At 42.1% G+C, this 12,289-nt stretch overlaps 1 protein-coding gene across 1 annotated transcript; it reads left to right on the top strand.

Moving 5' to 3' along the window:
• The first annotated feature begins 523 nt into the window (after positions 1 to 523).
• LOC128375403 (phospholipid phosphatase-related protein type 3-like) lies at positions 524 to 11,899 on the top strand. Its single transcript, XM_053335750.1, has 8 exons — positions 524 to 604; positions 1,058 to 1,243; positions 3,622 to 3,751; positions 4,677 to 4,872; positions 6,223 to 6,280; positions 8,409 to 8,582; positions 9,541 to 10,380; positions 10,892 to 11,899. Exons 1-8 carry the CDS (start codon positions 524 to 526, stop codon positions 11,897 to 11,899), a joined length of 2,673 nt encoding a protein of 890 aa, XP_053191725.1.
• Positions 11,900 to 12,289: the final 390 nt, after the last annotated feature.

The following is a 12,289-nucleotide window of genomic DNA, read 5'->3' as shown; positions in this document are numbered from 1 at the left end:
TGCTCTTGACCTTTGGAAAGTTTTGGGGTAGTACGAATGTTGCTATGATGTATTGTAAGATTTATTGGCATTGTTACCTTTGTGTCATTTTACATTTTTCCAATCTTTTTAATGCTTTTTGCTGACCCACATGGATAGTTCAAGGTGCTCATCAGAAACTAATCTAATTTCTATAGTCCTTTGATTGGATGATTGAGACAGTTTCTATGAGTATACGTGTATGGAAGTTATGTAATGCTGCCCATATACCTGATGAAAGTCGAACAGACTGAAACGTGATTTAATAACTATTCCAGCAGTAAGTGAGACATTGTGCAGGAGCGCTATATAAAGTCTTTCAGTCTTTGAAAACTTTTTGATTGCAACATCCGTCAAAAAATACAAGCCTGGCAGAAGTTTGAACATATTTTTGATGCTTTCAGAAATATTGTGGGTGGGAGTGCCTGAAAGTGTTCTGACACTCTTCTCTGACATCTCTTCGCAATCTGTCATCCCAACAGGCTGTGACTGGTCCCACCCCAAGATGACGTCCCCTAAAAACAAAGCCAAGAAGAAACCACCCAAAGACAGCATGACACTACTGCCATGTTTTTATTTTGTAGAGGTATGTTAGTGCTTGTGTGTGTGGTGGGATTGTTGGGTTAGATTGGATCTGGACCATCACCTGTTTAACATGACTCAGTACATTTACTGAATCAATAACAGGCTGAATCACTCTTTTCTCTATAGTCATACCAATATTGAGTGTTTGTGTTGATTGCATCTGGATGCATTTGACCTCTATTGAAAGCAGAGTCTGATGTTTTTCACCAGTAAATTTAACAGCATTATCACTTTTTCCTTTGCCCTTGTGTGTGTGAATTGTAATGTGTTTATCTATGGAAAGAGTGGAGATAAAACATTAGATAAATTACCCCTTCTAATAGCAAATATGAACTGCTAGTCACTCTTTGCTTTGTCCTTGCCCTTGTCTGTGTGTGTGTGTGTGTGTGTGTGTGTGTGTGTGTGTGTGCGTGTGTGTGTGTGTGTGCGTGTGTGTGTGTGTGTGGCTGTTTAGCTCCCGATCGTCCTGTCCTCTTTGGTGTCCCTGTACTTCCTGGAGCTGACAGATGTGCTGTCCCCGGCGATGGTGGGCTTCCGTTGCCATGACCGTGACCTCTCCATGCCCTACGTGGAGACCGGTGATGAACTCATCCCTCTGTTGATGCTGTTGAGTCTGGCCTTCGCTGGTCCCGCAGCATCTGTAAGTCCATCACACATTGTTAGATAGCGTGTAGGTGATTGAGCCCCGTGAAAAATGAAGGAGAGTTAAAAGGAATGCTTTCATATTGGTACAAAATAATCTGTAATGTAACTGCATACTGCAGTTTGAGGGTGTGTTAAAGGGTGATGTTAGGCTGAATTAATAGTCATGTCTTTTTATCAATTGTCAAATTCTCTAAAAAGTGAGACAATATGCTTTCAATTTTCCAAAAGATGAAATATGTTATATATAATAACCAGACATGATCGCTTTTTGTTTTCACAAATTCACATTACTATTAACAAAGAAATGAAATAACATCAAGCCAATAGACTTACTGTTTACATATACACACACTGACGCATAGCCAACACCAGCCAAAAGTTGTAAATCATTAGCCCTCACTCAAGAATATGTATCCTTCTCAAAAGGGACAGTAGGCTACTTGATCCCATAAATAACCACAGATTTTAAGCAACATTTTGAGCATTCCTTAATGTCATGTCCAATGAATTCTTTTGAAACACATCATGCATGTTAGAAAATGTGATCTATTTAGGACTCTGTATGTAGTAGAATGTGGAGTATTTCACCATCTCTGTGTTCAGGGTTTAGTGGGTGGGCCTAAAACAGCTGCACCATGATATAGAGGGGTTACGAGCATATACCACCCCCTCCAAAAAGACCTAGGGTGTACAGTCTGTTGTTTTCTAATGGCAGCCTGCAGCACTTTCAATGCAAGCTTAGCCTTAGCATCCTGATGTATGCTGCAGTCACAACGGCTGATATAAACTCAATGGGCAGATAGAAAGCTCTACACTTAATTATGAGATATTCTAGGTTAACAGAGCAGTGTCTCTCTATAATGGCATTGTCCGTGCACTAAGCTTTGTTATTAAATGCACAGTCCCCATGCCCCTCTGGTCTTACCTGAGTCATTAGCTGTTGTGTCTGTCCTGAGGATTCAGCAGCTGTTAGCTCAGAGACTAACAACTATCGGGATTCTGCTGTTAAGCCACATTTCCTCAAAATAATGAAGTTGCAGTCCGTAATCCTTTCATGAGTAGTGATCTGCAGTCATGGTTCATCCATGTTGATCAAACATGTTAGTCAAAAGTTGTACTCAAGAAGTTACCTAAAACCCAGGTGAAGTGCCCGTTGAAGGTTAGTAGTCAGTGTTAAAGGTCTTGTCCAACGAGAGGATATAACCATTGCTGCAGGAGTCGTGCCTGTGCAGCGGCCCTCTCTGCCTCTCTGTCTGGGCTAAGTTACTCCGGTACCTTCGCCGTCATGCGGCTGCTACATCCATATGTTTCAATTTGTCTGATTTGGGAATCCTTTCAATTTCACTATTGTATCATTTTACAAGAAAATATTTCACATCCAAAAAGTTACAATGACTGTTCTTTCATGGGTAGCTATATATTCAAACCCAAGTCATTTCTGACAAGCTCCACAACTAACTGAAAAACACATACCTCAGTCATTATTACCTTAAAGAGCTGTTTACAAGTGGTGTTTTTGGTTACCTAATAAATTAAAGTTCAATATCTGCTCTACTTTGAGCTCTGCTTTCAGCTTTAGAAAAAATGTTAAGATCTAGTGTTAGTAAATGTTACACGCTAACATTAGCTAATGTTACATTCTAACATTGCTGGTCGATGCTGGGTGGGTAGGATACAGTTGGTTTATCTCATCTGAGGCAAGCTGAGCTGGTTGGACCTGAGTGATCATTTCTTTCCAGGTTTGTCACTACAAATGACACCTTTAACATTATCTATTGTTTGTATAAAAATATTGACAGAAGAATAAAAATCTTCCAGTATTGGAGTTACTAGGATAAAATCTTAAATCACAGAGGGTCAATGACCTTATGTGTGTCTGGGGGTTTGGGGATTGTACGCACATACATTAGACAGACACACTTGTGTAAAGACAGATTCATAGATCACCCAAATACTCAAACGCACAGCTTTTCGAACAATCACAAAGCAAATTCAATCTCCCCTCAGAAATACAGAATCAATGAACACACAGATAAATACACACCTGACATTCCAATACACACCATCAAACACAGCACCGCCCCACCCAATCAATAGACACTCACATACAGACACACACTGCTAATCCATCAGCAGCATGGAAATGAACAGACCTCTCCAACACTCATCTATCACTGTGATTGGAAGTGATCACTATTCGATAGCACCTTGCCTCCATTCTCTCTTCGTCACTCTCATTCTCACCATAGATCACAATCACAGAAATGGATATCATTAACGACACCTTTTACCTTTTTCCTTTCTGTCCCTTTCTGTCTTTCATTCTTACTGTGTAAGTGTACATTTTACCCACATCTTTCTCTTTGTCTGTAGATCATGATGGGGGAGGGCCTGATGTACTGTATGCAGTCCAAGCTAAAGACTTGTCCCAAGTCAGAGAGCAGCATCAATGCCGGAGGCTGCAGCTTCAACTCTTTCCTACGCAGAACTGTGCGCTTTGTTGGTAAGTCCAGCAACCAATCTTCTTGGGGGGTTTTTTTGGATGGGGAGTTTTAGGAGTTAAGCTCACATTCCTATTCACACTATCTAATAGTGAGTTAGTAGGGTTTATAGTTTTCTCAAGGAACATTTGACAGAACAGATGGCAGCTTATGGACGAAGCAATAGTTGTTGTGTTGTGTAGCTGGCACCAGGGACCAGTAAGAGGGTTTAATTAACCACATGACTTGTCAAACAGTATTATTTTCACAGACATGATAATACTGCAAGTGAAGAGTAGGTCTCTAAAACAACATTTCTATCAAATGATCCAAAAACAAACCTTTTTGTCTTTTATCTCTGTCAACATAAATAAAATGAATAGGCCTGGTCATAGATACAGTGGACTAATCCTTCTAAGTAAGGACAGAGGATGATGTGTCCCTATTGATATTTTACGTAATGGCTTGGGTTACCTAGAGAGTCGATATAGCTGCTGTCAGCAGCAAGTAACATAATTATGTTGTTTTCAGGGTGGACGCCAGTTTAGGCTCACACAAATTATTCAATTTACCCCCAACTTTATTCCACTTTTTAGAGTAGATAAATAAGCTAATTACATGCATTAAGTGAAGGGTGACTTAAATTGAAATAGGCATGATATCATGCTCCACAGGAAATATCTTGAGGCAGACTTTGAGCTTTGAAGTGAAAAGTGTAATTAATTCACCTTGCCAAATATCACTGTCTGGAAAAGCTTCATAACGTAACAAACCGAAGGCTTGTGGGGTTATTTCTGTTTTTTGAAGAGAAAAACCCACCGTTGTTTTCCAAACTGCAGGTGTTAAACGAACAGCTCAATTGGAGGTTGTCACCAGGGACTTCTAGATCATTTACCAAGGTCGCTTCACCGTCTCACCATCTCTGTCTCTTACCTCTCTCTCCCTCAGGTGTTCATGTATTCGGTCTCCTGGCAACAGCCCTGGTGACAGATGTCATCCAGTTAGCTACTGGTTACCACTCCCCCTTCTTCCTCACTGTCTGCCAGCCCAATTACACAGTGCCAGGAGTGTCATGTGACAACAATGCCTATGTCACACAGGACATATGCATGGGGAAAGACCTGTATGCTATTATGTCAGCAAGGTAAAACACGTGCATACTTACAGAGCTTAAAAAGACTGCAGATATACAGTGGGTTCTTTATAATGAATCAGTTTATTTCAACCGCATCTCAGCTATCTGCTTCTCAACCTCTTGCTTGGCTCGTTAGCACAGAACCACTAACAACAAATATGCATATTATTAATATACATACATATTTATGCATGCAGTTGAATATCTTACAAATATGTGCTTTATCAGATATGCAACTGAATATGTTTTAATAAATAGATTCACAGTAGTTACATAGTATACTGCTACATATCCTGCAGGACTATTTTCATACTAGTTCTGAAGACGAGCAGCCATCAAAACTTGATTGTCTTTCTTTTAGCATGAAAATGCTAAACTAATTTGCATGTGAATAGGATTATAGAAGATTAAAATAGCTTAGGAGTAAAATTGTTTTTGCAACAGTTGGATTCTTAAAATAATGCATTATTTAGTGAAGTTCTTAGTGTTTATTTGTACAACATGACTCATAATACCCTTACAAATTCTCATTGTGCCAAGCTGCAGCATCTCACAAACAGGTGCTGTGGCTAAGTTTGGTCCTTTAAAGATGCTCCTTAGTAGCACAGTGTGTAACAAACAGATATACTGTTGGTCAGACAGGCAAACAAGCTCTACACACACAGAGGAAGGAAAGATTACTGTTAAATACATCGGGTTGAGGAATAAACCTACTACAAATGCATGCATGTTTGTACTTGTATATACTTGCAAGGTCCTTTATTTACATAATGCATTCTCTAATACTAACAATCACGGCTTACTCTAAACAATTCTAACCTTACCCTAAAACCAAGAATTGATCCCCAAAGAGATGTACAACTTTTTCAAAAAAAAACGAAATGGGTCCTCACAAAAATAGACAAATACACACAAACACACACACAAACACACACAAAATAGCAAGACACCAGGATAAACACACACTCAAAATGAATGAATTAAAAAGGTTAATTAAATGAGATATGTTATGCACTTCTCTATAATCTAAATTAGTGGCTTTGACCTCAAATCACTGTCATGTTCCCACAAATGCCTCATAGTATTCTGACTGTGTTTATTAATGCTCACATCCAAGGACACATGCTTAGCTTGACAAACACACTCAGGCAGGCACACAGGTTTTAATGTCAAATACAATCCAAACATCACAAATAACAAGAGTAACTGTGACAGTTTTATTCTGGTTTATTCAAGAGGCAAGAAGCAACACTCACACTGACACACAGGTTTTTTGTTGTTGTAAATTTCAGTCTCTTTCCCTTGTTCTCTCTCTGCACCTCACTCTTTCACACCTAACTGTCTTTTCTCTCCCCTCAGGAAAACATTTCCATCCCAGCATGCAACGCTCTCTGGCTTCGCTGCTGTCTATATTTCCGTAAGCACTTCCTGTGTCTTACTAGTCTTGTGTGTTTGTGTGACTCAAGTATGATGTATTTGCATATCACATATGTTTGCATGGTGCTTTTTGTTTTTCTCATTGCATGCTTGTGTGAGTTATTGGGCATGTCTCTGTTTTTGAGTTTCTTTAGTGTATCTTTAAAATGAAAGCTAGTGAAAAAAATGATGATAGTTTTCACAGCACATTCCCAATCCTTTACCCTCAAAATATTTGTATTTCATGCATTTCTTTAGATCATTTTCTTTACTATATTAGTTCAAATATGAGTATGCTTTTCTATTTTCTCATAGAAAAAGTTGCTGTTGACATTAAACTAGTTTCTGCATATCAGAGGATTTCTCGCTTGAATGAAATCACTGTCCACATAAAGCAACAATTGCATTATACTGTTTACTCACTGAGAGATTTCCGGATTGCTGATTAGCTTCAGGCCAAAGAGCCATCTAAATCGCGCATTAAAAAAATAACAAGAACTGCCTATTAAGGTCGGATCTCAACGTTCAGTGTAATATCCATTTATGTTTTGGCTAGCTTCTTGCCATTCTGGAGTCTGCTGCTGACCCCAGTAGTATGTGAACTGTAAGGCAATGTAGCACTGTCATTTTTCCATGAGGTAACACCCACCCACACACACACACACACACACCCGCACCCTCCTCCACCAATGGCTATTGCAAGCTACTGGCCATATCACTGCTGCCTCGCTGAGCCCAGTGTGTGCTCATTAAAGCTCATCAGACAGATATGATGAGAGAAAATGCAGGAGAGGAGGAAAGCAGCTGTTTATGTTGCAAGAGTTACAATATTGTGTTTAGTCTTTGCAAAGTTCTGCTGCAACTCAAACACAATGCAGCACACAATTTATTTTCCTCAATATTGGTCTTTAATTAAGCTGTTTATTTACAGTTGAAAACCTTGTTGGAAAAATACAGTAAGGTGAAATAATAGAAATTTGTCGAAACTTGAATGATAAGAAAGATCACATAACAAGACAGACAATTAATTCAGGAAAAATTTAAATTTAATCGGAAATAACTGAAAAATGTCACCCCAGCAGTTTTTTCCTTCTTGCTTCAAGGAGAGTAGGATTTGTATGTGCAGTGCTAGATCGACAAGCTTGTTAAAATGGATATTTTTGCAAAGCCTGCTTTTCTGTCACTCAGCTGTCCTCCACTTTATATAATAGAAATATGGTGTGCATGCTGAGAATGTGAATATAAGTGTAAATATATTCTCTCTCCTTTTGTTTTTACCCCCTTCTTTCTACTGTCAAAGAATAATCATCTTAGTGTCCCTGTTAACCTTGTATAACACAAACAATTTCATTCTAAAAGGGATAGTTAGACATTTTGACAATTTGCTTTCTTGCTGAGAGTTGGAGGAGAAAATGGATACTTTCTCATGTCTGTATGGTAAATGTGAGGCTGTCCACCAGCTAATTATCTTAGCATAGCATAAAAATACTAGCCTGGTTCCATCCAAAGGTAACAAAATCCATCTACCAGCACCTCTAAAGCTCACTTATATTTTGGCCAGGTGCAGTGACTTCCTGAAGTGAATTATTGCCATGAGGTCACTGCTCCCTGCCAAGAAATAGTCCAGCACATAAGCACAAATTGTCATTTTAACACATTTTTTGTACAGATTGATTTTGTGCAAGTTGAAATGTAACATTTCAGAAAGTAAGCTTTAGAGGTTCTTTTAGGTGGATTTTATTAACCTTTGGACATAACCAGGCTATGTGTATCTCTCTGCTTATAGTCTTTATGCTAAGTTTAGTTAAGTGAAGCCAACATGTCCTGGCTCCATGTTATTTAAGGGACAGATATGAGAAATGTACTGATCTTCTCAACTGAAGCAAGAAAATGAATAAGTGTATAGCTGGAAATTTCAAACTTTTCCTTTAATAACCAACTTTAAGATGTATAGGATGAAAATTTGAATATTTTTCCTTTACCACTCTAAACTATAAATTTACTATTGCTGTTGAGTTGAAACTTTTGCTGCAGTTTGTCATTATGCTTTTTAATTACATCCCCACCTTAGGCTCCAAATATCTCGCCGTCCATCTTTTGCTAATGTTGTGTGGCTTCTCTATTCACAGATGTATTTCAATGCCAGCATCAGCAGCACGACCAAGCTGCTGAAGCCTTTGCTGGTGTTTGCTTTTTGCATGGCGGCCGGCCTCGCTGGGCTGACACAGATAACTCAGCACCGCAGTCATCCCATAGATGTCTACGTGGGATACCTCATAGGAGCCGGCGTCGGAGTCTACCTGGTTAGTTAAACAAAGGGTACAAGAGTGTGTATGACAAGTATAGCAAGAGATTTTATCCCCCCAATCAAACGTTTCATGCTCTGTATAATCTGAAGTCTGTAGACCTAATTTATTTAGCTGGTTTCAAGATAATTACTCAATCCACGATAATGTAACAATCTTAAAGACATTTAAGCAAGCGAGATTATTCTAAAATGGATTTCCTATTTCAGGCTTCAGTGTGTGAAATGATTGCTAGCATAAGTTTGTATGCATTAAGGAATTTGTTTTGTCCCCAGGGACTACTTAACAGTCAGCATGGAAAATGTTGGTGGGAATGACAGAATACACATAAATAGATTTTTTTTTTAAATAAAGTCTTATAGTTGTTTTGGTGGGACTGAATTGTACCATTGTATTATTCTAACACTATCACAGCATTTGCTAACAAATGCTCCTTTTTTCATCACCTCTCCTCACTGTGTGGTTTCCATACTTTTCTCTCCCAGCAGTTTTTGGCAGGCTATATATAGCCTTTTCTATTAGGGAAGGGAAGGGAGAGAGAATGAATAATCCGATAAGAATTTTCTGGAACAATTTCACACTTCGTTTTTTAAGAAAACTTGTCGCTGCCATTTTCCACGCTCCCCCCCCCCCCCCTCCTCTCACTCTCTTTCTCTCTTGTCTTTCACTTTTTGAGAGGGAGAGCATTTCCTCCTGTCATTAAAGGATGAATTCAGAGAGAGGGGTGGAGGGGGTGTGATTCATGCTGACCTCAGATTTAACAGGGAGAAGAAGGAGAGATGCCTATTCATGCACTTGCTCCCCACTAATAGGAAAATCTATTTTATCCCCTCCCAAAGATTAAAGAATTTACATTTACACGCTCCAGTCTTTATTTATAACATGCTGAGTACTTCTGTCTCCTCATTTATTTCTCCTCCCAACTCCCTCACTATGTCCCTCTGTCCTCTGTCAGGCGGTGTACGCAGTGGGAAACTTCAAAGCATCAGACGAAGATGCTCCATCTCTACCTAGACTTGCCCCAGCCCACCATAAGGACGGCTTGAGGGTGCTGAGCCAGCGGAGTCATGATTCCCTGTACAGGAAGACTCCCAGGGTGTCAGAGAGCAGGGAGGAGCTGGGGGCAGCATTGGGGTCTGGAGCCCGCAGTAAGGTGAGGAGGGAGAAGGCATCCCTGGCCTCCCTGAAACGTGCGAGTGCAGATGTGGAGCTTCTAGCAACACGGGGTCCCATGGGCAAGGAAACCATGGTGACTTTCAGCAACACCTTGCCTCGAGTCGCAAATGGCAACAGCCCCATCTCTCCCTCAGAAGAGCCGGCTGTCACACAGCGACACATGACCTTCCACGTACCTTTTGACCCCCAAAGATCTAGGCAGCTGGTGACAGAGTGGAAGCAGCGCTCGCTGGAGATTCGCAGCCAGAGCTCACGAGATGAGGACGAGGATATGGACGGAACAGATGGGAGAGATGGAAATGATGAAGGAGGAGCAGCGGGTGAAGGAGGTGACATGGGGATGCCTTCCTCTCTCTATCCCACGGTGCAAGCCAACAAGGGCACCGCCACGCCAACTGGAGCCAGGATGGTTGTGGCACCCCCACTAGTGCACATCCCTGAGGAGGCCACTCGCCCACCTCCTGTCTCTCCCAAGAGTGCCAAGACCAGAGCCAAGTGGCTGTCACTCACCGAGGGAGGGGGGCCGAAAGAGCCGGGACCAGGGCCAATTGCAGTGTCAACTCCCCGTGTGCCCAACACACAGCCCTCTATGCCACCCAGCCAGCAAAGAGTCACTCAGGTGTGGTAAAAATAAGAAAGTGAATTCCTGCAAATCATTATAACTACATTACTTGGAGTAGTAAAATTGTCATACTTTAATATCAAGTGGCAAGCTGCCAATCCTGAAAATATATGGTTTAGACAGAAGAGATTTAAAAGCTGCCAAACAGCATGCGCTACACACCTATGATTTATTGTGTTTGTAAAAGCACAACAGAACAACACTGAAGGAGGCAATTTCCCTGATTAGTTTCCAATATAAAATGTTCTCACGAGTTCAAACACTAATTATAGTTGGAATTAAATCTTAATAAAACCTCAGTGTGGAATAATGTTTACTACCATATAAGTCCCTCGACTCTGGGCTCATATTGCCACACAGAAATTTTGCAACAACGATTTACTGATTTCTGCAGTAGCCATTTCTTGGGATTGAAAACTTGCTCTACCAAAGCTATATCAGCACAGTTGCATGGTGGCATGGGTAATGCTTTTGAAGATACATTCTGAGATTTTCTTTCATCCCGCAGGTCATAGCCATGTCGAAGCAGCAGGGTCATGGCATCATCTCATCCACTAAAACATCAGAGGGTGGCTCCTCTTCTGGTGGTGGGTCCAACTGCTCTGAGTCACCCTATTACCGGATCCCTTCTGATCGAGACAGCTGTACCGGCAGCAACCCAGGGAGCATCGCCGGCAGTGGGAGCATCGTTACCATCGACGCTCACGCCCCTCACCACCCAGTGGTACGTGTGTCGGCCAGTAATGGGAAGCCATGGGAGTGGAGGAACACCATCAGCGGTAACATGATGGGTGGCGACCCAACAGGGGACAAACACCGTGAAAGGCTGCAGCGACAGGAAAATGTTTCTCACTACCGGGACTACCGAACACTCCCAATGAAAACAGACTCGGCCTGCTCCTCTTCAGCCAGCGGTAGTGGCGAAGGTGGACCGGAGCCTCCGCCCCCACCTCTACCCCCCTCCTCCTCCCCTCTCCCTCCCCCACCTCAGCTGTTATCATCCCCTCTTCCGCCACCACCTCCTCACTCATCTTCTTCTCCATTGCCACCCCCTCCACACCCAAGCTCCTCACCGGTGCCTCCTTTTCCTAACTCCTCTCACATGCCTCCTCCTCCTCACCCATCCTCTCAGATGTCCCCACCACCTCTCCCACAGCCCTCGCAAAATTTCCCACCTCCTCACCCATCTTCTTCCCAAATGCCCCTGCCTCCTCACCCATCCTCCTCCCATATGCCCCCACCTCCTCACCCATCTTCCTGTCAAATGCCCCCACCTCCACAGCCATCGTCTTCCCCTTTGCCTCCTCCACCACACCCCTCCTCCATGCTGCCGCCTCCTCACCCATCCTGCTCCAGCATGCTCCCCCCTCCTCCCCATCCAGACTTACTGATGGACAGCCACAACCAGATGCTGTCCCGCTCCTCCACCTTGCCTCGTCGGCCCTCTGTCTCCGCCCGCAGCCATGCTGAGCAGGAGAACTACTACAAGGCCATGCAGAATGAGAGGATGTTATAGTAAAAGGGGCAAGATGACAGACATCATTGTCATATCAATGATTGTACTTCAGAAGACACAACTGAAAGAGACAGTGAGAGGAAGTAGGTTATGGCAGGTGAATAGAGACTTATTACTTTTCAAAAATGACAAAAAAGGTTTAAAGACTCTGAATCCAGAACATCAGCTTCAGTCAAAACGCTGGAGATGAAGAGGCAGCAGGGGTGGAGAACTATGGTGAGGTCTGGCAGCTCACACACACTCAGCAGGGGATCTGTTTTTTTCTCCTGCTCACACATACTGCCCACAGCGCCAGCTCAATGTCCCTGACTGGGAAAAGAACAGACAAGGGAAGAAAGGAGAGTCAAAGAAATAAGGGTGAGGAATTCAAAACCCTTCTGCACCTTTAGT

This window comes from Scomber japonicus, chromosome 16, assembly GCF_027409825.1.
Source record: "Scomber japonicus isolate fScoJap1 chromosome 16, fScoJap1.pri, whole genome shotgun sequence".
In the NCBI taxonomy this organism is placed as follows: Eukaryota; Metazoa; Chordata; class Actinopteri; order Scombriformes; family Scombridae; genus Scomber; species Scomber japonicus.
Note: the sequence above shows the minus strand (reverse complement) of the source record. Positions and strands in the feature narration are given on the sequence as shown.

Coding starts and splice junctions, on each gene's coding strand:
- LOC128375403 (XM_053335750.1), top strand. CDS start 524: ATGACGTCCCCTAAAAACAAAGCCAAGAAGAAACCACCCAAAGACAGC. Junction 3,752..4,676: donor CAGAACTGTGCGCTTTGTTG/GTAAGTCCAGCA, acceptor TCTCTCCCTCAG/GTGTTCATGTATTCGGTCTC. Junction 8,583..9,540: donor CCGGCGTCGGAGTCTACCTG/GTTAGTTAAACA, acceptor GTCCTCTGTCAG/GCGGTGTACGCAGTGGGAAA.